General features: G+C 42.6%; 1 protein-coding gene across 3 annotated transcripts in view; it reads left to right on the top strand.

Moving 5' to 3' along the window:
• Window positions 1-24,841, top strand: part of PLD1 (phospholipase D1) — a 174,232-nt gene that overhangs the window by 86,405 nt on the left and 62,986 nt on the right. For all 3 annotated transcript variants that reach the window (XM_032225037.1, XM_032225035.1, XM_032225036.1), the window contains exons 4-8: window positions 1,864-2,009; window positions 3,448-3,556; window positions 8,364-8,429; window positions 15,476-15,534; window positions 20,446-20,538. In XM_032225037.1, coding sequence (XP_032080928.1) covers window positions 1,864-2,009; window positions 3,448-3,556; window positions 8,364-8,429; window positions 15,476-15,534; window positions 20,446-20,538 — 473 coding nt within the window. The remainder of the gene's footprint in view (window positions 1-1,863; window positions 2,010-3,447; window positions 3,557-8,363; window positions 8,430-15,475; window positions 15,535-20,445; window positions 20,539-24,841) is intronic.

The raw sequence follows: 24,841 nt of genomic DNA, 5'->3' as shown, positions 1-24,841 counted from the left end.
CGGAACAGCCGCTCACGCAACCCCCCTCTCCAGCCATGCAGAGCGTCATTCGCTGGCATTTCAAAGGCGCCAAGTCGCGGGAGCCGGGCGGCGGTGAACAGGCGCTCACACGGCTTGGCGATACCCTTAGGTCAGTGAATGGTGCTGTGCCCGGCTGGAAAGGGGATTTGCCATGTGGCTGCTCATGAGCATGGTCACTTCATAGCTGTTGTGTTCCGCTGCTGCGACAGCGCAACACAGCCATTCGGCCATGAGACTGTGGCTGGCTCTTTGGGAGCCCGCTTGCAAGAGAGCAGCCACATGGCAACCCTTCTCTTCAGCTGCTCACAGAGCCACTCACCAACCTAGCGGTATCCCGAAGGCACCAAGCAACGTGATCACCTTTGCCTCCCCCCTGGTTCCCGCGACTTGGCACCTTCGGGATACCTCTAGGTTGGTGAGCGGCGCTTTGCCTAGCCGGAGGTGGGGGGTTGTCCAGGGGTCTTATTTGCGGGGGAGTGCTTATATTTTTGCCCACCAGAAAAATGTGACATGGCCTTATTATCAGGACATATTGTATTTTCAGAGAAACGTGGTAGAGTAGAGTAGAGTAGAGTAGAGTTAGTATAGTATAGCCTTTATTATCATTGTACATCATATACTCGTGATGACAAACCTATGGCATGCGTGCCAGAAGAGTCACACAGAGCCATCTCTCCTGGCATGCCAGACGTCACCCGTTGCTCTTCCGGGTTCTGGCATGCCAGCTGATCTTTGTGCCCGTAGGAGCATTGAAAACCAGAAGAGCAGCTCTTTGGGGCGCATGTGCATGCAGGAAAGCTGAGCTTCTGCATGTGCACCTGCCAGCTTGTCTTCACACATGCATGCATGCCAGAAACCAGAAGACCAGGTGACTAATGCACATGCTGAAAACTCAGTTTCCCAGTGTGCACATGCACACCCAGAAAATGCTCTTCCGGTTTCCTAGCACTCAACCTTGCGCGCACACTCCCATTTTGGCACTCGGTGCCGAAATTTTTCACCAACACTGATATAGACAATGACATTTGTTTTAGCCTCATTGGTGCAATCCATGACAAAAAACAACATAAATAGTATAAAGAATAATCCCTATGCAAGTAATTAGGAAAAAAGAAAAAGTAGGAAAAAAAAAAACTATTCTTAATCTTTAACTGAGATAAATTTTCCCCATATGTGACAGAGGGAGAAAGGAAAGGAGAAAGATTTTTTTTATTAAATTTATATGCCACTGGTTTCACTATCCAAGTCAGTGAGAAGCCAGATTCACTTAATAACTGTGTTACTAACTTAATTGTGGCAAGAAAGGCCATAAAACTCACTTAACTGCCTTGCTTAGCAGCAGAAACTTTGGGCTCAGTTGTGGTCGTAAGTCAAGAACTACTTGTATGAGATTAATACTCTAACCCAGGAGTCTCAAACTCAATTTCATTGATGACTGCATCAGGGCTGTCGTTGACCTTGGGAGGGGGGGGGGCGGTCAGCCATGGATGACTGGGTGGCCGTGGATGACTGGGTGGGCATGGCCAGCTTGATGCTACTCCCCAAACTGCTGACATGTTTCCTCTTCACACTGGGTAGACCGGGCTGAAGCCATGCTGGTCCAATGTTTCCTCTTCGCAGCCCCTTATATTTTCCCGGATGGACGGCTCCATGGGCCGGATCCAACCACATTGTAGGCCAAATCCAGCCCCCGGGCTTTGTGTTTGACACCCCTGCTCTAACCCTACTAGAAGGTCACTAATGGGTTCTTTGTAAAATGCGCTTACGTTTAAAGCTGCTAAAAGAAGGAAATGACTAAATAATCTTCATTTGAGCCTTTAATGTTTGTTTTCCTTTTTGAAGGTGCCAAGTCCACGTGTTTACACCATTGAGCTGACCCATGGGGAGTTTACATGGCAAGTGAAAAGAAAGTACAAGCATTTTCAGGAGCTGCATAGAGAACTCCTTCGATACAAAGCTTTTATCCGACTTCCCATCCCAACACGGAGGTGATTACATTGCCATCTTTCTAAACAGGGATTCGTTTGGAGTGTAGAGTGAAAAAAAGGACTCATAGCTACCCAATTTTCATCCAGCGGTATGCTATGATATGTTGAGAGTTCAGTACATTGTGTTAGCTATGTGGTTTTTCTCTTGGACAACATTGTTCAGATTTATAACAGCTTCAGCACTACAGTTGTCTTAATACATCTGCTTCTTGATGGCATAGTTGATTCTTTCTCTTTTTTTAAAAAGAAAGAACGAATTATTTAACTCTATGAGGTTGGATAAGCTAAAAGACAGCAAATTACCTAAAGTAATGTCATGTTTGAATTATAAGAATCCCGACGTCTAACTTTGTTGAGAAGATGATATCAAAGAATTACCAAATGTTCTGAATCTTTGGTTCCATTAATTTTCTTAAGGATTTTTTCAGTCTAGACAGCGGTGTGATTCATTTGGGTTTTCCACCGGTTAGCATGCTTATGTGCATGCTTGCATGTGCATGTTTGTGTTGTGCCTGTGTGCCTCCCTGCACATGCATGTGGCCTTCCATACATGTGCTTTGCTCATGCGGGTGGCATGCGCAGTGTCAAAAATGAAACTACATAGGATATTTTTGGAATGGGCATGCACGCACAACACCCCTTCGCCCTAGGCCCCCTTCCTGCAGCCTCCTGAGACCAAAAATGGGCTGCAGTGGGATATGCCACCCTCATGTTTCCCCATCTGCGCGACATGTAACCCCCTGCACATGCGCACACGTATTTTCCGTGTGACCCCCCCACATGCGCGGCAGTGACCCGAAAATCAGATGGCTGGCGGGAGGCACGTGCACATGTACAGTGGAGCTGAGCTGGGTCGACGGCTCGCATGCCCACAGAGAGGGCCATTACAGACCTAGAAAAATGATTGTGAATATCCAGTTCAGAGATGATTGAAGTCATCACGTTAGGACCAAAGTAATTGTTTACAATGGTCAAGCTATATCAGAGATTGCCAGATTTATTTGGTTCGGAGATGTCATGATCATTCACCCATAGATTTGAACATCTAAATTGGCCTAATTTAGATATCAGAATTTTGTTGAATCGATGCCAATTAATTTGGTGATTCTAGGTAGATCAATAGGTAATCCAAATCAATTTTATGATTTAATTATTTGGACATGTCTATTGGCTTAGAAAGAACTTAATCGTTTATGTATGTTAAGTGTGGTAAAGGTATATTGTAGCACTTTTGTGGTGGATGAAAACACAAGCCTGAAGATGCACATTCAATTAATATATCCATGCATGTTTTACGTTATCTTTCCCAGTAATTAAAGGCATTTGAATCATTAGCTGCAAATGTTAAACACTGAGGACTTTTCTATTGGCAAATTCACCTTCCATCTCTGGGACACAGTCCAGTGCATGAAATCAAATCAATGTTGTATTTTTTTAGACACACTGTGCGGAGACAGACTGTTAAAAGGGAAGAAGCAAGACAAATACCAAGTCTTCCACGCACCTCTGAAAACATGGTCAGAGACGATCATCTCTCCAGTAGAAGAGTAAGATCCTTCACCTGAAAAATAAGTTTTAAGTTTTTTTTTTTAATGTTAATTTTAGACCTTGGCTACATATTGAATTGCAGTTTCTATAAATGAGCTTATGCATACATTTCATGCATGTTGTGTATTTGTTCTGATTTCATTGCTCCCTTTGCCTATGTAAATTGATAAAGTCAGAGAGGTGGAACTGAATATCTCATCTAACTAGATTTCGAGCTATACTTGGGACTCTCTAAGTGGATCATTCTAGTGCATAGCGGAGAGATTTTGCCTCTTGGGTGGTTCAGGAAGGAGTGTATAGAGTTCAATCATTTCCCTTAACTGGTCTAATACTAGTTGATAACCCGGCGTTGTCTGGGTATTTATTTATAGAGGGAAAATGTCCACACCAAACGTAATTTTTAATATTGGATTTTTCCTCTTACCAGAGGGACTCCCTTTGTGGAGTACTGTGAAGCCGTTACTATGGCAACTCCAATACGCTATACGGTAGAAACCATTTTATGGCAGTACGTTAGAAACCATTTGAAGGCACAACAGGCTGTATCTTAACAGAACGCACACCCTGAGGGGGGGGGGTGTCGGGGTGTCTTACCCCCACAGTATTAGTTTCCAAAGAGGAAATCATCTGTGTACCAAGTTTGGTTGAAATTGTTTGAGGCGTTCCAGAGTTATGCTGGACCAATACACACACACACAGCCATTTATATACATAAATACATATACATACATACACACACACACATATAGAAAGAGAGGGAGGGAGGGTCCAGATGCTTCACGCTCTGGCCACGCCCATGCCTGGTTTAGCGAAGGGGGAAAGTCACAATATGTCACTTGACAATGCCGTTACAACATGGGTTTGACACCCCTGTTCTAGACTCATGACTTACCAGTTGAAGCTATTCCTAGGAAAACAGTGCTGGTGGCCATCTTCATTACAAGACACGTAGACCTTAAAGATATTTCCTTCAGGAAGGTATGGAAGACTATTAAAATTGGGTAGAAAGAATGCACTGTTAAGGAGAACTTGGGGATGCAGTGATGTAGTCCAGAGACTGGAGGAAAACCTGAGAAAGATATTCCTTGATTTTGTTTAGTATGATGGGGGAAGGGAAGGGGAAGGGGGGGGGAGAGAGAGAGAGAGAGAGAGAGACTTGAATAGAATTTCAAGGTTCTGTTATTCCATCTTTTTTCCAATAAAGTAGCATTCCAGGAATCCTTGAATTGCTTAGTGGCTAAGACCCTGAGCTTGTCGATCAGAAAGGAGGACAGTTGGGCGGTTCGAATCCCTAGTGCCGTGTAACGGAGTGAGCTCCCATGACTTATTCCAACTTCTGCCAACCTTGAGGTTTGTGAAAGCACGTAAAAAGTGCAAGTAAAAAAATATAGGGACCACTTTGATGGGAAGGTAACAACTTTCCGTGCACCTTTGGCGTTTAGTCATGCCGGCCACATGACCACGGAGACGTCCACTGGACAGCGCTGGCTGTTCAGCTTTGAGACGGAGATGAGCACCACCCCTCAGAGTCGGGAACGACTAGCACATATGTGCGAGGGGAACCTTTACCGAACTTAAAAGACTTGTAAATCCCACTGTAGATGGGATTGGCTTTGACAACAATACAACTGTCAGCATGTTAGCGGTCTGATAGCGTCATACTGCACTAGCAGTTTGGCATTGCATTTGTTGTTGGTTTATTTCCAAATAACAATCAAGTTCCTGATTAAAATATATAAAGCCTATATGGATTGGGGCCAAGAGTACCTTTTCAAGATTGCCTCTCTCATCTGAGATGTGGAACAAAAGATGCAACAGAGGCCTCTGAAATGTGAGCAGTGCCCTCACTTTTGATGTTCATGGGCCTGCATTCGGAAACTGGGCAAGTTTGAAAAGATGTAGGTATCTGGAATGGGCACTGGTAGTAAATGATTATTATGGGTAGTCCTTAGCTTATGATCATAGTTGGGACCAGAATTTCCATTCTTAAGTAAAGCATGTGTTGAATGAGTTGTAGCCAATTTCACAACCTTTTATGCCACGGTTAAGTGAATCACTTGATCATTAAGCAAATTTGACTTTCCCCATTAACTTTATTTGTCAGAAGCTCACTGAAAAAAAATCATGAATGGTGATCAGCTGTGAGTACCAGTTGTACGTCATCTTTTCAGTGCTGTTGTAACTTCAGTGGTGGTGTAACTTCAAACCATCACGCAACAAATTGTTCTAAGTTGAGAACTATCTAATTATCGGATTTAGGATGCATACATTCTAGAGGCAAGGTGGCGCAGTGGTGAGAGTGCAGTACTGCAGGCTACTTCTGCTGCCTGCATGCTGCCTGCAGTTTGGCAGTTCAAATCTCACTGGCTCAAGGTTGACTCAGCCTTCCATGTTTCCGAGGTGGGTAAAATGAGGACCCAGATTGTTGGGGCCAATATGCTGACTTTGTAAACCAGTTAGAGAGGGCTGTAAAAACACTATGAAGCAGTATATCAGTCTAAGTGCTATTGCTTTTTTATTATTATTCTTTGGATAATGTGATTAAATTTGCTGGCTTTTGTAAACTGCTTGGTGGATTCAAATGCTTGGTGTAAAACTGACTGTCTTAAATAACTACTTAACAAACAACAGCATTTACACAACTTTCTATCTTCTTACCAGGGATGTCTGTGGTAGGTGAGGTCTCAGGAAATAGTCAGAATGGCAGTCATGATTCATGGGATCAAAGTCTTGTCTCTTTTTTTAACACACATGCAATTCCTATTAAAAGGAATAGAGCTTTGATCACAGGATTGCAACTATCCATTTTTATTTTTTTGACTTCTCTTCTGTAAACCCTCCCAATTATTATCTTCTTTAACACAGAGAGAAGTAAGTGCCTTTTATCAGGACAACCTGGCCTACCCAAATATGGGATGGAGCATACTCTACCTAATATGTAAGGAGCCTGAGTTCAAATCCCAGAAGGATATGGCTAGCTGATGAGAGCTAAATAGCTTGAAATAGAGATCTATAACAATAGCAATAGCAGTTAGACTTATATACCACTTTACAGTGCTTTACAGCCCTCTAAGTGGTTTACAGAGTCAGCATATTTCCCCCAACAATTTGGGTTCTCATTTTATCCACCTCGGAAAGATGGAAGGCTGAGTCAATCTTGAGCCTGGTGAGATTTGAACTGCCAAATTGCAGGCAGCCCACAGTCAGCAGAAGTAGCCTGCAGTACTGCACTCTAACCACTGCACCAATCTCCCTTGTACTAATCTCCCTTTATTCCTCTGTCGGTAAATATAAATTCAACACAAAAATAGTTTGTCATGAAAGCGACTGCCTGCAAAGGCGAAAACAGAAGCAATATGCTCCGTCTCATATTTGGGTAGGCCATGCTGCCCTGATAAAAAACATTTAATCTCTCCCCTGGTATAGCTGACAAAGCAAGGAGAGCCTATGGCTTAGAGGTAAATACATCTACCTAATATGCAAGTACTCCTGGTTCAAATCCCAGAAGGGTATGACTAACTGATGAGAGCTAAATATGGTAGATAGATAGATGAAATAGATCTATAGTAGTCTCCCTTTATTTCTTTGTCTTTAATCTTTATCAACATAGAGGGAAATGGACCACAAGCATTTTATATAAAATTCATATTGATGTGCAGTACTAAAGAAGAATTATGTTGACATTCAAATCCAAGTCCAATTTTAAGCATGCTGTTTGTGCTTAGTCCTGTCATGGAGATTTAAGGCTTTGTTTTGTTTTGGGGTTTTTTTCCCCCCCTTAGTTCCTCTTTCTCAATTTTTTGCTCTGTTTACCAGAAAGAAAGATTATCCTGAATTTAAAAGAGACTCCCTGAGAGCAGTTGTAGGCAGAAAAAAAAATCCTTTTTTTTTACCCTATTCTCAGCAATTCTAAATTAACCCTCCTGTCTTCAAAGTTAATTACTTGTAAAAAAATATCAGTCTTCCTTTCATGTAAATCTCCAGCTATTTCAGATTGCTTTTTATCATGAGGCATTTCTCAGATTCATCTGCAAAGTAAAATCAATTACCGCTTTGTTAATTATCTCATCTTTTCATTATGGTTATCTTCATAAATCATTCTCCTGCTTAATCTTTTTCATATCCTATTTCCTCTGCCTTCCTCTCCACTTGCTGTCTTTCTATCACCCATGCAACATTTCAATTTTGTCAAAAGAGATCTTGTTGTTTTAGTCTGGTTCTTCATAACAACAACTGTGATTGGTTGTTTGCTTGCAGTCATTTCATTACTTGACTAGGTAACATCATCTGTGCTACTGAATGTGGGGTTTGTTCCCGATTTATATACAGTGATTTGTCCTGCTAGTGTTGATGGGGTTGTGGTTTTCTCCTTGGAAGTTCTTTGATTATGGTATTGTTATCTGCTTGATTATTTTTCTGGTGTTAAACCCTGCTTATCTGTGTTCTGTTTGCCAGAAAGGAAGTATTCTGGTCTTTTTGTTTCCTTCTTCGCTTTTAAATGGGGTGTAAATGTGATTTATCTCTATATGCCTGTTGATGGCTAATTTGTCTATCAAGTTTCCAAAAATTGCCTAGCATTTTTGAATTTAATGTGGGATACTTAGTTTCTCAATTGAAACTATGGTTAAGTCTGTCCATATCTTATGAGATTAAGAAGTTTGCATCATGCCTTCTGAATGGTAGTTGATATTCATGGATGTGCTTTGCTAGTCTTCTGCCTGTCTGTTTTAATAATGGATATTGCAATTCTTACACTGGCATGTTTGTGTTTCCTTTGTCCATTGTGTTTCTGTGTTTCCTTTGCAGAAACAACTGGAAGATTACGTCGCAAATCTCTTAAAAATGCCCCTGTACAAGAATTATCATGGAACTGTAAGTAACTTTAAAATGATGTTTATTTTTGTCTGCCCAGTTAAAGTTATTCTATCATTATTCTATGATTGTTTGATAAAGAAAGATCAAATAATGACCTGAGTTATAATGGACAGCTTGACTTAAATATATATAAATGGCAACTTTACGAGGTTTTCAAAAGTGTTTGGGCTGCCAGATCATAAATATTTGGGGGAGGTTGGATTGGGTGAAAGAAGACATTTTGATTTTGTATCTAGAACAATATAAACCTAGCTACTGTAATTGCAACTTTTTGAGCAAGTCATGGTCAAAGAACAGTGCTAATTCAGCCAATCTGAACTTTATATGTAATGTTCTTTGTGATATCAAGATGTTATTGTCTGAATCCTGTGTTGTAAAGTACTAGTGTAATGGAGAAATTAGCTTCCATTTTTCTTATTTCCTATTGCACGGTTATCTTCTTGCTCTCTGTTTTCACTGCTCTTTTATGAAGGTGGCTATATTGCTCTGTTCAAAAAGTGAAATTCCTCACATTTATTCCCACATTTTATTTTATGGTGTACTTTGCACAGTATAGCAAGCTAGACTAAAATGAAATTGGGTTCATTTGCAATTTAAAGGGGTACACTCTCATCAGTGGTGGGTTCCGGATCCCGTTGCAACTGGTACCCTGCAACGGGGGCCCGTGTCCACCATGTGAACGCGCGCATCACACACGCAACATGCACATGCATACCTACCGCCTGCGCCACACAGGTGCCATATGCTCCATGTGCATGCATGAAAGCCCTGATCGGCTCAAATAAGCAGAGCAGGCGGGCCTTCCGGAGCACCGTACTGGAATGTTACCTGGTGCTCCCAGCAGGCACTGGTACGCCTATACCGGGGTGTACCAGTCATATCCCATCACTGACTCTCATTCATGAGACTTAGCACGTGATGTGATCCTCAAAAATATTGTTGGAAGAAATGACCTTCTGGGTTCAGTTCCAAGTGGGGAGAAAGACACTGGAAACATGGTCGCTGTTTGGAAAGATGGTTTTTAATGGTGGACAAGACCACATGATTTGAGATCCTGGGGTAAACGGGGATCACATGCCTTGAAGAAAAAGGAAAGAGATGCTGAGAGTTTTACACCCTCTCTTGGGCCCCTCTTAGAGCTTCCTGTTCCTGTGTAAGAAATGTATCCCATTGGCTGCCTGACTCCCAGGGATTGGGGTCTTAGCTAACTTTGTAGACTGTATGTCTTTTGAGTCCCAAGCTTGGTTGAGCTGTTGCTGGGTGATGATGTCATGAAAGGGCTCTGGGATTCCTATTATGGCTCTGCCTGAAGCAGGTAGATCTTTGTTATGTAGAATAGGTTGGCTCAGGCCTTAATGCCCCATTAACAAAGGTGGAGGTGTTGAGTTTCTACCTCCCTTGAAGGGAGACTATTCTGTCCTTTTAATATTTCCTAAAATATTTCATTTATCTAGGAGAGGGGTGGGTGCTAACTTCTTACATAATATGGGTGTGGAGTGGGAGGGAGCATATAACTTACATGTTTACCAAAGTTTAAGATTCACTAGATTTGTGAGAACTAATCTTTGCATTTATAACCTTCACAGGTCTATAAAAAAGGAAAGCTGAAATAAGATCATAAACAAAGTTGTCATTTCACTAAACAACTGAGTTATGGCCCCAATTGTGGTTGCTAAATAAGGACTACCTATACTATTGAAAAGATTAATACTCTCTTCCAAGCTGTAAGCGAAAACCTACCTATTTACATGGTGAGAGCTGTGGTGGCACAGTCATTAGAATACAATATTGCAGGCTAATTCTGCCGACTGCTAGCAGTTCGATCCTGACCAACTCAAAGCTGACTCATCTTCCATCCTTCCGAGGTCGGTAAAATGGAGTCTGTCAACTACTGAGAGAGGGTTGTAAAGCACTATGAAGCGGTATATAAGTCCTATCGCTATCTCTACTTCACTAATCACATGCAAATTGGGGAATCTGAATTAACAAAAGTTTAATACAATACAGCTCAGCTACAATTTTCCCTTTCAGTTTCTCTACCCGTTTTATGAAACTAACATTGCACAAAAGATGTTTCTGCTCGAAACAGTGAAGTATCTATTAGACAAATCCACAGAGAACAATGTCGTCAGCAACATTTGAACTAATGTATAGAGGCTGTGTATCTCTACTTCTACCTGTTGGGATGTAACAACAGAGAACTGTTTCGTGACCTGTATCATCCCTGAAACTGTCTAGTTTCCATTCACTTGAAACAGAAACAAACTCTTGAGCTAACTCAGCAGGGGCCCCCTTTATGTTTTTGAAAAGGTGATTATAATTTCTCACCTGTTCGTGTAGGCTTGGACTGGTGTACATGTGTAATAACATAATTGCCTTCTGTTCATAAATGCAATATCATGCCAACTTGGCACTTGGAAATGTTGAGTCACTGGAGCGGGTTTAAACCCATAGTGCTTCTGTGTAAAATTTCGTTCCCGACATGTTTTCACCTCTTTCAGTCTTCTCCCAAGACAGGTGTTCACTTCCTCTGTGAAATTTTACTGCTTCTTCAACAAGTAATTTCTGGAAGCAGGGAATAATTCAAGTCCATTGAAAAATTATTTCCAGGGCAGAGTTTTGGATTCAGAAGGACAGTATATAGACACAGAAAGGAATGCAGTATATGGGTGTGCCTGCACACATATCCCAGTATAATATTTCCTTGTTTTGCATACCCTGAAGAATAAAGCTACTTCTTGTATTAGGGAGTACATTTGATTACAACTGTACGTTGTCGTCTTCCAATATTATTGGCTGTGTACTTTATAGGTTTGTGGCTTTTCTGCCTTCTGGTTCTGTTGCAATATTGAATGCTAGATTACAAGCCGATTCTACTTACCTTTTACATTGTTCTCTTGGATGCTTTGATTATAGTCATTGTTTATGTCAAAGACTCTTTGTAGTTCTCCGTGATGATGAATGGTCAACGGTTATGGAGTGTGTTTGTAAGGCTTTCTCTTGGGAGCCTTTTTCATCAATGGCCATCAGCTGATTCTGCATCCATTTGTACACTATACATCAGGCTCACTAATTCTTATTTGAAACCAATAACTGCTTATTGATTTGGTAGTTGTGAACTGTATACTGCAATTGCTGTATTTTTTTTTTTAAATTGCACTGCATCTCTGGAAAGGGGTATATGAGCATTGTAAAGAAGGAGACGAACAACTTGTGTCTTGCATGCGGTACCTGATATGGGACTCCTCTGTAGCCCAAGTGAGTCAGTGGGATTTAAAAAGTTGACCCAGTTTTCTGTTATTTGCATATGGGGGCAGAGGCCTGAAATTAGTGCCTTAAACCTTTCCCTCTTCTCCAAGGGCAATTCACTCCATTAGCAGAAGATTAAGGCCTTAAGTCAGAGCACAAAAGATAAAATATGACTTTCAGCTCAAAAATGTTACTTATCTGTGTCTTACCCTGATCATCAGTATAATGCTAAGCTAGGATGTTGTCATGATCATAATTGCCTTGGCTTCTGGCTTAAAAGAACTTGGATTTTGTGTTTCAAAGGTAGCACAAAAGATCCTTTGGGATTTGTCTCCACCAAACAACTGTTGCCAATTCACGTTCAATTCTCCCTTTCTCTTAGAAGGATTTTTTTCTCCAGGTGTTTTTCTTGGTGGAAAAATGTATGTTGACCAGGGGTGGGTTTCTCGCCCCGTTCCAACCGGTTCGGTTGGAACGAGGCCGGCGGCGTCCTAGCGCATGCGCGCGGCACGTGCGTGCATGCACGTGGCGCGTGCATGCGTACTAGCGTCTGTGCAATGCTCCAGCTGCTCCTGGAGGATCGCGCAGGCGCTGTATGCGTCCTGCGCATGCGTGGAAGCGCAGAATTCGGCAAAACCGGGTAAGGAGCGGGTGCGTGCGCGCGCGGGCGTGCAGGGGGGGGCCTTCGCCATTCCCGGAAGTTACTTACTTCCGGGTTCGGCGACCAACCGGATCGCGGGGACCGCCGCGAACCGGTTGAAACCCACCCCTGATGTTGACACTGAAATCTTCACAGGCCTTACTTCATAACTAGGTTTATTGGAAAACCTGGAAGAAATCTTGAGTATTCCCTGGGATAGCTGAGGGAATCTATAATTTCAGATGTAGCATAGAAGATGTTACTTTGCTATCCTTTATGGGATTCTGCAGCTTTTAAGCTCAAGGCATCCTACAGTACTTTTCCACAGTACTTTTTCTGTTAATGATTACTCTGCAAACATAGCAATAGCAATAGCAGTTAGACTTATAACCGCTCTCTAAGCGGTTTACAGAGTCAGCCTATCGCCCCCACAGTCTGGGTCCTCATTTCACCCACCTCGGAAGGATGGAAGGCTGAGTCAACCTTGAGCCGTTGAGATTAGAACCGCTGAACTGCAGATAACAGTCAGCTGAAGTGGCCTGCAGTACTGCACCCTAACCACTGCGCCACCTCGGCTCTTGAACATGAAAAGATGGCAGAACTTTTGCACGCTCATATTCACCAAATTTAGGCAGTGGTTTATTTTATTTTTTTTAAATGATGGGCAGAGATTACACTTTGACTTAATGAGTACATTTGCACTGAACAAATCTTTTTCTGAATGAAAGTGAATATACTCGTCCCAGGATAATACTGCAGGATCCAGTCTGGGTCCAGAGGTTTTGTCTTCCGAGCTTTTGGACTCGTGCCGGAACCCAACTTTAGGGAACTTCTCTCTAGCAGAGTGTGTGCTGTTATATTTATATGGTGCCTGCTGTATGTGGCTTTTTAGAAGTTGATCGAGGTGTGTTGATGGCTGGCCTTGATGTCATTAGCTATCGTTTGCTTGTGCTGCCCCTTTCAAGTACTTAGGAGGCGAAGGCTGGGCAGCACAAGCAAATGGCAAGCAACCGCTTAAAAGCCAGCCACCATCACATCCCAATCAGCATCTAAAAAGCCATATACAATAGGCACTATAAATACCATACACAGAACAGCACACACTCTGCTAGAGAGAGACATTCCCTGAAGATGGCTCAGAGCAGTGGTGGGTTGTTAATTTTTTTACTACTGGTTTTGGCATGCTCCTGTGTGCACTTGCACGTGCTCAAACCTTCTGTGCATGTGCAGAAGCAGTTGGGTGGAGTCTTCCATCGCCACTACTACTGGTTCGGCCGAACTGGCAGCAACCCACTCCTGGCTCGCAGGAAAAAACCTCTGGTCCCGATGACTGACCCAGATTGAATCTTACAACAAATTCATTCACTTAATATGTTGACAAGTCTAATATAGATTGGGTGAAACCAGGATTAGTGAGATCCCGGTTTCCCTGTGAAAGGGATCTTGGAGTCTTAGTGGACAGCCAGTTAAACATGAGCTAGCTGTGTGTAGCAGCAGCCAAAAAAGCCAATGCAATCCTATATTGCATTAACAAAGGGTTCCAACTAAGATCAAGTGAAATACTAATACCACTCTATATTTGCCTTAGTAGGACCACACCTAAAATACTGCATCTATTTTTGGCCACCTCACAAAGATGTTGAAATTCTAAAATGCAGAGAAGAGCAACCAGGATGATTAGGGGACTAGAGACTAAAATATATGAAGAATGGTTACAGGAACTGGACATGGTTAGTCTACAGAAGAGAAGGACCAAGGGAGACATGATAGCAGTGTTCCAATATTTGAGGGGCTGCCACAGAGAAGAAGGGGTCAAGCTATTTTCCAAGGCACCTGAAGACCAAACAAGGAATATTGGATGGAAACCATAGTGCTACCATACACAAGCAGTACAAATACCCAATGAGCAGGAATTTTATATCTCTGTGGAGATATTTATGCTCTCTATGCTTTGTTATTTCCTTGCAAATGTTTTATTGCCCAGTTAGGCAACACCCTCAATGAACTGGCAGTTTATCTAGCTGGGTAATAAAATATCTGCAAATAAACAATTCATAACAGAGATCACCAAGAACTTCACAGTTCAATATTGAGCTAAATTCTCTCCCACTAGCGTTGCATCATTCTTAATCTGAGTAAGAGCTCAAACCATAGCATGATTCCATGCAGTTATCAGAGCATTACAATAACAACCCTGTAGATGAAATTTGGGCTGAGAGATGGTGGGTCATCCAGTGTCCCAATGGGGTGTAAGGTTGTGTGAACTTGGGATTTCTCTGTTTTCAGTTTAACCACTAAAACACACTGGTCATTGGCTTGTAAAAAAGTCTAGGTTCAGTTCCTCTCTGGGAGAAATAATCAGGGTCTAAAAATTGGAGAAGCTTCTGGATGAGCCCTGGAATATCTGCCATTATGCAGAGACTGTGTTACCATAACATGCCTACTGGTGGCTTTCTCAACCCAGCTCTCTGGTTTTCTACATAATGCTTTGGTCCATAAACTCCCTACAAAGGTTGGGTTTACACAACTTACTAAAGGCATTTGGCTTGTTTGTGGTTCTGCATTTTATGTAGAGGTCACAGAATAAACAAGAAGAGTCCAGATGAAACTGGATTCAAGGCCACTTTTTCTGTTCTTCCTTGCCCACAATGAGCTGAGCCTTAGAAAATAGTGGCTGACATGGAGCTTTCGATAACTTTTGCTCTGAAGTATGGGACTGAACCAAGTATTTATGGCAAGGTTAAATATTATAGAATCTTCCCAATTTCCCTCAATTCAGTGCTATCTTCATGTGAGATAATGTCAGGTGCAAGACGTTAGGTAGCAGAATAAAAAGTACACACGTTTATATCATGCTACCTGTACACAAGACTCTGAACCACAAATGATCAAGGTGAATTGGTCCCAGATAAGACTCAACGGACTTCAAAGAGGCCTGAATTTAGGTCTCTTATGGGGATGTAGAGACTCCAAACTGATGATGTGTTTGATCCTGCCCTGATGCTCAGCCTGGTTGTCTCCTACACATTCCCTGTCTGGTTTTGGTTGACTTTGATTTAGCATCCTGGTAACATTAAAGTAAAGCAATACGTAGACTATTTTTGCATTAAATTAATGGAAAATGTTCCCTTTCACTTTGTATTTCATTTTTCAGATGGAATTCCTTGGTGTAAGTCAACTGTCATTCATCCATGATCTGGGACCTAAAGGCATGTAAGTCTTGGCCTCTTTATGAATATGTTTAGTAAAAACATTTCTGTTTTCAATTTTCAGCTTCTGGTTTACAGAACATTTTAAGTAGAACATATAACTACCCTAGAAGATAAAGCAATTATGTATGTGTGGTGCCATTTGTTTGTTTACTTAATTTCTCACATTTATATGGCTGCCCGTCTCACAACACAGTGATTATAGGCAGCTTACAACAGAAATAATCGTAAAATCCATATAATGAGTACAATTTTTAAAAAGTCAGCAATATTATTGACGTAATAAGACAGTGGACAGAATTGTTGTTAAAAAAATGGGGCCATTTCATTAACTCACCATTGCACCGAGATCTTCAGGCCTGCTGACACAGCCATGTTTTAAGGGACCTCTAGTAAGAGATCATAGATGCGGTGGCTCAGTGGCTAAGATGCTGAGCTTGTCGATCAGAAAGGTCGACAGTTCGGTGGTTCGAATCCCTAGTGCTCTCGTTACTTGTCCCAGCTCCTGCTAACCTAGCAGTTGAAAACCATGGAAAAATGCAAGTAGAAAAACAGGAACCACCTTTGGTGGGAAGGTAACAGCGTTCGGTGACTTTGAAACAGAGATGATCACTGCCCCCTAGAGCCGTGAACGACTAGCACATACGTGCAAGGGGAATCTTTACCTTTAGTAAGAGATCAAAGATCGGGGGCAAATCTCACCTCAGAGGGGCAGACAATATTTCGTAAGGTAGATGCCAAATCAAAAAAAAAAAAAAAGGCTCATCTTCTTTTGTAGACAGGACCCACAGCACACCTGTTTGGCCAAACCTGACAAGACTAGATATAATCAGGTGGAGACAGTGGCTGGCTAGCCCCATGCCATGAAGGGCTTTAAAAGTCAAAGCCAGCATTTTGAATTGGACCTGGAAGCAAACTGTTAGCCAGTGCACTTCATTGGACAGGAGTGTTTCAAAGGTGCTTTTTCAAAAGGCATCTGGACTTGTTTTCCCTTGAAGACATTTCAGTTCAGAACTGAAGAAGCTTCTTGAATGAGAAGTAAAATGTCCTCAAGGAAAAACGAAGTCCAGTTGCCTTTAGGACAACCATGACCTGGATGACTCCATAGACATAGGACAGGAGTGTAACATGTGCCAATCTAGAGACACACATATAGCTTCCTGACCTACTGCATTAGGCACCAGCTGAAGCTTCTGGATACTCTTCAAGGGCAGCCCCAGGTAGAGCACAATACAGTAGTCCATTTGGGAGGTGACCAGGGCAAGAGTGACTGTGAGCAGAGCCTCCCAGTCCAGGAGCTGGTGCATAACACAAAACACAAACACAAGGGCATTGAAGCTGTACGGGTAACCCCCACACATGGAATTTTGATGCAGATTTCCAATTTTTCAAAGCTGTGGTAGGGAGAATCAGCTAATTATTCAAGTTATGGAAGTTGTAGCCAGAAGGATACAGAGGTGACAGCACTTAATCAATGTGCTAAACTAAGCAGGGCTGCATGTGGATAATTCAGTTGGGAGTACACTGGGAAATCTTATAATTGTAGGATAGCTGGAAGAAGGTATTGATAAACTATATCCATGCCCTTGCAAGAAAAGCGCATGGAGGGGTCCATGTAATCACCAGAAGCTGAGCTCAACCCAGATTTTTATGCAGGAAGAGATTTGCAGGATGAGAAGCTGTGAATTTTTCAGCCACCTCCTGCTTCTATTTCTGTAGCAACTAGAGTTAGTAAGTGACAACTTCTTGTGAAAGATTTTCCCCTTCTAATTCCTGCAAACTACAATATTGCCTAAAGCGATGGCGAACCGTGTCAAATGTGTCACAGGTGACACTCCGTGCCACTTTGAGGATGCTCCAGGCCTTCGGACCGAAAACAATGCTAAACCCATTTATGTAACCTGATTAAGAAAAAGGCATGAATGTGTGCATGAAATCACAACAACTTGTGAATTCCAGAGAGTCAAAGGCAGAACTATAACTGGATATTCTTTTTTAAAGGGACGTGATGACTCAGTGGCTAAGATGCTGAGCTTGTTGATCAGAAGGCAGGCAGTTCGGCAGTTCGAATCCCTAGCACCACTTAACGGAGTGAGCTCCCGTTACTTCTCCCAGCTTCTGCCAACCTAGCAGTTCAAAAGCATGTAAAAATGAAAGTAGAAAACTAGGAACCACCTTTGGTGGGAAGGTAACAGTGTTCCATGCATCTTTGGCATTTAGTCATGCTGGCCACATGACCATGGAGACGTCTTTGGACCGCGCTGGCTCTTCAGCTTTGAAACGGAGATGAGCACCACCCCCTAGAATTGGGAATGACTAGCATGTATGTGTGAGGGGAATCTTTACCTTATTCTTTTTTAAAAAATGGAATTCCTAATGGTAAGAATTCAGCATTATCTAGAAAGTTGGCCAGCTTTCCTTTGCTGGATATATTCAAGCAGAGTCCGGAAAATTTTCTGTCCAGGAACATTGAATTTCTGTCCTGAACAGGGGATTGGATTTGATGACCTAAACATCTGCCTCTAACATTACAGTTCTGTAAATTTGAGACAAAGACAACTTTATAGTCAGTTATGAATGGACTTGATTGTACTAGCTGGCTCTACCATGCTTCGCCACGTGGTTCTCTCAATGTTCCTGCTGGCTTATTTCATATTTATTATGTTATCTGCCTCTAGCTGGTAATCCAAGGAACAAACCTTAAAGGACCCTTGCTTTGCTTTTAGTTTAAGGCTTTAACCTGTTACCAAACAAAGAAATAAGCAAGCCACTGATTTAAGAAATACACTGAGAAATAGAACTAAGTTAGACCATGATCTGGTGCATTCACTATCTCAACCAAGCATAAATTGTGGTTGCTTGAATGCATCCAATTCAAGATATTGGTCCTGCGGGGCTAAGATCCAGGTTACTTTGACAAAATTCTCCTCCAAGTAGAGTCTCTGCAACCAGTTCGTTTAGTGTGGGATGGGATATTGTGGATATCTCACCTTCTGAGTTTAAAGGAGAAGCTCCGAAAAACATCTTCTCAGTGACAACCCAACCTTTTTGGGACCAAATCCATATGAACCCTATATTTGGCATGTCCAGGATAGCAATGGAACAATTCAGGCAGAACTGGAGTTTGAAGACTCGTTCACAGGAGGCCAGTGAGTTTTATGTTAATTTTATGTTCAATTTTCACTCTTGTCAAATTTGATTGATTTTAGTGAGGCTTTAATGTTGGATTCAGCAAGGAAAGAGTGTATATATCGCAAATAAATAAATCAGCAAGAAAAGAGTATATAAAGGTAAAGGTTCCCTCGCACTTATGTGCTTGTCATTCCTGACTCTAGGGGGTGGTGCTCATTTCCATTTCAAAGCCGAAGAGCCAGCGCTGTCCGAAGATGTCTCCTGGTCATGTGGCCGGCATGACTACATGCCGAAGGCGCATCGAACACTGTTACTTTCCCACCAAAGGTGGTTTCTATTTTTCTACTTGCATTTTTTTGAGCTTTCGAACTGCTAGGTTGGCAGAAGCTGGGACAAGTAACAGGAACTCACTCCGCTATGCGGTGCTAGGGCCAAACTGCCAACCAAATCGCCGAACTGCCGATCTTTCTGATCGACAAGCTCAGCATCTTAAAATAAATCTTGCAGACAAACGATGGAGATGGTTCCTGACATGAAAAAAGGAAATGCACTAAAGGCCCCTTTCTTCATGTTTAAAATTGGTTGGGGGGGGGGGGAAACCTTGCAAGGTTGGACTTTGTTCAGGGAGATCCAATAAACCAGAGTTTCTCAACTTTGTCCATGTGATGTGACACCCGGAAAAAATCCTCCAGGGAAAGATTGAAAACAAATGAGGTCCAGGCAGAAGAAGAACATCATGGCTTCAAAATGTAAGGGACCGGTTTGGACAAAACTCAGCAGCACTTTTTCGTGAGGCTGTTAATAAAAGCAGAAGCACCAACATGATCGCCAACATCCGATGGTGGATATGGCACATGAAGAATCCATTTGAAGCAGGGGTGAAATGCTACCAGTTCGAACAGGTTCACATGAACCGGTAGTAAAAATATTACCAGTTAGGGCGAACGGGTATTTCCAACAATCAGCTGTGACGCACGATTTATATTAGCTAGAATCCCCGGATTTCCTGTTTTCTAGCTAATCTAAATCACCCGGCACAGCGGATTTCTCCCTCCCCCCTGTTGTATTTACCTTTGCAGGTGTGGTCAGTAGCAGGCCCATCCTGTTTTGATGCTGTGCTCATACAGAAGGCCCTGCATGTGTGTGCTCACATTGCTACCGAACCGATAGCAAAGGTAAGTTAATTTCACTCCTGATTTGAAGATATATGGACTTCAATTCCCAGAATTTCCCAGCCAGCATGAGGAATTCTGGGGAATTGAAGTCCACACATCTTCAAGGGTTCCACCACAAATCCGCGAAGCCCTTATCCGCGGAGACATAAGCGTGAAGACTAATTCGCGCCGTTCGAAGTGCTAAGGAAAAACGCGACCCTACCGCGATGACATAATCGCGGAGGGCAAATCCGTGCATTCCCAAGCACTCAGTACCCTAAATCTAACCCTAACCCTAAACCTAACCCTAAACCTAACCCTAAAACAAACCCCTAAACCTAATCCTAACCCTTACGTTAATTAAAATCGGCTTTCTGCTGCGGCGCCGTTTTAAAGCGCCCTTCTGTTGCCGCGCTGTTGTCGCGGCGGTGATGACGCGCGGTGATGACGTCGTGGATTTAGCGACACGCTTATGTCTCCGCGGATAAGGGCTTCGCGGTTTTGTCGTGCCACGATCTTCGAGGAGACAAAGTTGAGAAACACTGCAGTAGGCAAAACTCCTGATTAGGTTTATCTTCTCCTAAAGACTTGCTAATTCATTGCACTCTTTCTCTTGTCTTTGTCTTCAGAGAGGGTATGATTATGAAGAGGTCTGGAGGACATCGAATTCCTGGCTTAAACTGTTGTGGGCAAGGAAGGCTATGCTACCGATGGTCAAAGAGGTACTTTTGTGGACATTCTGAATTTCTTTCTAAATGCTTTCCCACCCCCCAGCATTAAGCTGAATGGTTTAGAAGCAAAGAAAGGTAGTTTTGAAGAAAAGAAGAAAAAAAAAAACACCTGCAGGTGGTAGAAGTAATTTTTGCTCTCTAACAGCTGTCTGGTATGTTTTAAGCTGAAGAAACATTTTGAAAAAGATTTGAATGATATTACTCTCACCTAAATCAGATGCAAAACTAGTGACAGATGGAGTGGTGTATATTAAATTGGACCCCTTTTGCACTCAGTTTCATGAATTATCTGGCAATAACTCATAGCTCACCTTTATTCCAGCTCCAGGAGCCCATTTTTAATACTTTTCTGCTTTGTTCCTTTTACTTTCAGAAAGACGAATTGGGATCACTTTTTTTTAACATTCAAAAACAGTCGGATTTTATAACACAACTGGGGGCAGAGGGTAGTGAACACAGCTTATTTTTTTTTTCAGAATATACTGTTCAGAGGGGTAGGACAAATACCAGTTTTGATCTAATTAAGAAATAAATACAGGAGAGATTATTGCTTGATTACAAGTCTAAAAGTTGGTGTATCTCTGCTTTGTGCAAAAATCGGCACAGAGATTCCCAGATGGAAGATGTTTTCAGGCAAAACAGGAGAGTCATTAAAAATACCATGTTTAGTTGATAAATGGGATTGGTTACTCAATTCAAAGCATTTTAAGTTTAAAGACGGTGCCCTCCCTCCTTATTATTAACTTTATAGAAAGCCAGTTTGGTGTGGTGGTTAAAACACCAGGGTAAAATAGGGAGATCTTGAGTTCTAGTCCCACTTTAGGAACAAAGCCAGCTGGGCGACCTTCAGCCAATCACTCTAGCAGCCCTAGAAGGAAGCAGACAATGGCAAACCACTTCCAAAAATCTTGCCAAGAAAACTTCAGGGAGTAGTCCGGGCATGAGTTGCCATGAGTCAATGCGCGTACGCACGCACACACGTACACACACACTATTACTAACTACTATTCCTATTTACACACTTGGTGAATCAAAGCATACTTTTCTTCTTAAATGAAAGTTTCATTGATTAGGAATTAAGACACTCTAAAAAGCAATTTATTACAATTAAACTTAAAGTGGAGGTATACACTTATAAAATATGCAGCAACCTTACTTCAGACTTACCTTCAGGTAGGAATGGCATTCTACTTACTGATGGTTTCTCTAGTTCATTTTCTGTCATTATTTTAAATGCAATAAAATATTTTTTTAAAATAAAAATAACCCCGATGGTTTCTCTTATGGGGAACAGCCTCTTGATCAGAAATAACCATGGTGGGTCCAAATAAGTGCTCCAAGGCAGCCACCAGCACTTTTTAATTTTCTGAAATGTCTACAGAGCTTAAGGAAGACCCAGATCTTAAGGAAGATCTGGAAATACAGAAAAGACAAGGCTAAAGTTTTATACTTTGGCTTGCTGGCAGGTCCATAGAAGAGATCTGAAAAAGATTGTTCTTGTGGCCATTGTGTGGATAGTCCCTGATTTAGGATGCTCCTTGACAGAGGTGGGATTGAAAATTTTTAGCAACCAGTTCTCTGCCCGGTTGCTAGGTGGGTGTGGCCATGGTGGCGTGGCCTACTCAGCCTCCTGCACCAGGGCTGGGAGGGTATCTTCACCTTCCCCAGGCTCTGGAGGCTTTCCTCAAGCATCCAGGAGAGTGAAAATTGCCTCCTCCGGGCTCTGAAGACCCTCCGGAGTCCAGAAACAGACCAGTTTTCGGACTTCCGGGAGGCCCGTTTTTTGCCCTCTCAGAACCTCCACGCAGGCCCACACATCCAAAACAGGCTTCTTGGAGACTCCTGGGAAGGATGGAGCAGGATGGGCGGAACCAGCCAGTCTTTGCAACTACCGGTTTGGCAAACCAGATGTAAAATTATCATCCGTTTCGCCTGAACAAGTCCGAAGTGGCTGAATCCCACCCCTGCTCCTTGACCTGTACAGATACTTCCCTCGTTGGGTTTTAAGTCTGATTTAATATGATACAATGAACATTTGAGGGAACTAGGTATGTGTAGTCCAGTGGTGGGTTGCAGGCAATACACCCAGTATGGGCGTACCAGTGCCTGCCGGAAGCACCAGGTACTGTTCTGGTACGGTGCTCTGGAGGGCCCATTCACCCACCCAAGATCCTTACCTGTACTTGAGCTCTATGCCCCTTCTGCGCAGGTGCACGGAGCGTACGGCACCTGCACAACACTCCGCCGAGCAGCTGGAGTGTCGTGGAGGTAAGGACGCATCCGCACGCGTGCATGTGGAGGCCATGAGGCCCCTTGCACCGTACCAGTTGCAACGGGATACGTAACCCACCACTGGTCTAGTCTAACAAAGTGAAGAACTAAAAGCACTATGATAGAAGTCTTCCAGTGCTTGGGGAGCTATCAGATAAGTTAGGGGGGGGGGAGCAGTCTATTCTCCAAAGTACCTGAGGACAGGACAAGAAGTAATGGGTAGAAGATCATTGAAGAGAGATCCCATCTGGAATCAATTTATTGACAGTAAGACGAATTAATCAGTGGAATGGCTTTCCTCCAGCAGTTGTGGGAGCTCCATCACTGGAGGTTTTCAAGACAGACTGGACATCCATTTTCTGAAATAGTATAGGGTCTCCAGTTTGAGTAGAGGGTTGGACTAGAAGTCCTTCAAGGTCCCTCCCAACTCTGTTATTATGATTATTGCAAGGCAGGGGTGTCAAACTCAAGTCCTGCGGGCTGGATTCGGCCCACAATGTAGTTGGATCCGACCCACAGGACCGTCTTGGAAAACGTAAGGGGCCAACCCGCATTGCTTTGGCCCGGTCTACCCATGTCGCTTCGGCCTAGTCTACCTGTGTCACTTCGGTCCGCTCTACCCATTACGAGGGGGAAACATCAGGCCAGCGTGGCTTCAGCCCAGTCTACCCAATGCAAAGAGGAAACATGGCAGCACTTTGGGGAGTGGCGTCAATCTGGCCACGCCCACCCAGTCGTCCACACCTCCCCGGCCCACAGCCCTGATGTGGCCCTCAATGAAATTGAGTTTGACACTCCTGGTGTATGCAATATGCTTCTTGCCTTCCCCTGCCTCAATTGGACCTTTTCTTTGGCAGATCTCTCTGTATTCTTGGCAGGCCTTTTCCTCACAGAAGGACGTTTCGACTAGCAGAAACGACTCATTTCATTCTAAGCCTCCACTTGACAAACGTTTTTATTTAAGAGTACATTCTTAATTCATGGAGATATTATGGAATTTGTATCTACTGCTCGCAAAATCCAAAATTAGATAAAGCAATCGAAATGCCTCCTGGCAGTTTGAAAATGTGTTGCTTTCCCTTTTCAACAAAACAAGATGTGCTATGTTTCAAATTATGTCTTGATTTAAATTTTGTAGATATCCTTTTGCCAGATGAACACATTTGGGGGGGTGGGGTTCATTGCAAATGTAGCATTTTTTATTTTCTGGAAACTACACGAAAACTCCTAAAATACTAACACTGTTCTAAGACTGAAGGACTGTGAATTTAATTTTCAATATTGTGATCTATATGTATATTAAGAATTGACATTTATACCAGTAGATGCATTTTAATTTTGTTAGGTGAATGGATTTTGATTACAAGTATTCGGTATTTAATTTACCAGTTGGACCTGTGCAGCCTACATGCATAGGAGTTTTTTAAAACTGTATTACAGGTAGTCCTCGCTTAACGATGGATCACTTAGTGACCATTAGAAGCTATGACAGATCTGTCCCCAAAGGTACTTACAACACAGCAGTACACACGCACAAACACCCCCATATTCACATGACTACATTTCAGCCACCATGGCTCACTTTTACAATTGGCTGTGGCATTCTGTAATCATGTGACCACAATTTATGATTTTAAAAAAAATGATTTCTGACCTTTTCACTGATTTCCAGCAAAAAAAAAAATGCCTGTAGGAATAAATGGATTTTGCTTTACAACGTATACTTCAAATCCACTGCAATAAAGGTCATAAAATCAGGTTTGTGAATAAGTGCCTCAATTTATAACCATCACGACGTATGACAGAAATTCTAGGGTTCGTTATGGTCGTATGTTGAGGACTATGTGTCCTAATAGTAGCAGTAATGATATTAATATTATTAGCATTCTCCTATATTTAAGTAGGGGAACACAGTGGCTCAGTGGCTAAGACGCTGAGCTTGTCGATCAGAAAGGTCAGCAGTTTGGCGGTTCAAATTCCTAACACCGCGTAACGGGGTGAGCTCCCGTTACTTGTCCCAGCT

This window comes from Thamnophis elegans, chromosome 10 (assembly GCF_009769535.1).
Source record: "Thamnophis elegans isolate rThaEle1 chromosome 10, rThaEle1.pri, whole genome shotgun sequence".
NCBI classification, from domain to species: domain Eukaryota; kingdom Metazoa; phylum Chordata; class Lepidosauria; order Squamata; family Colubridae; genus Thamnophis; species Thamnophis elegans.
Note: the sequence above shows the minus strand (reverse complement) of the source record. Positions and strands in the feature narration are given on the sequence as shown.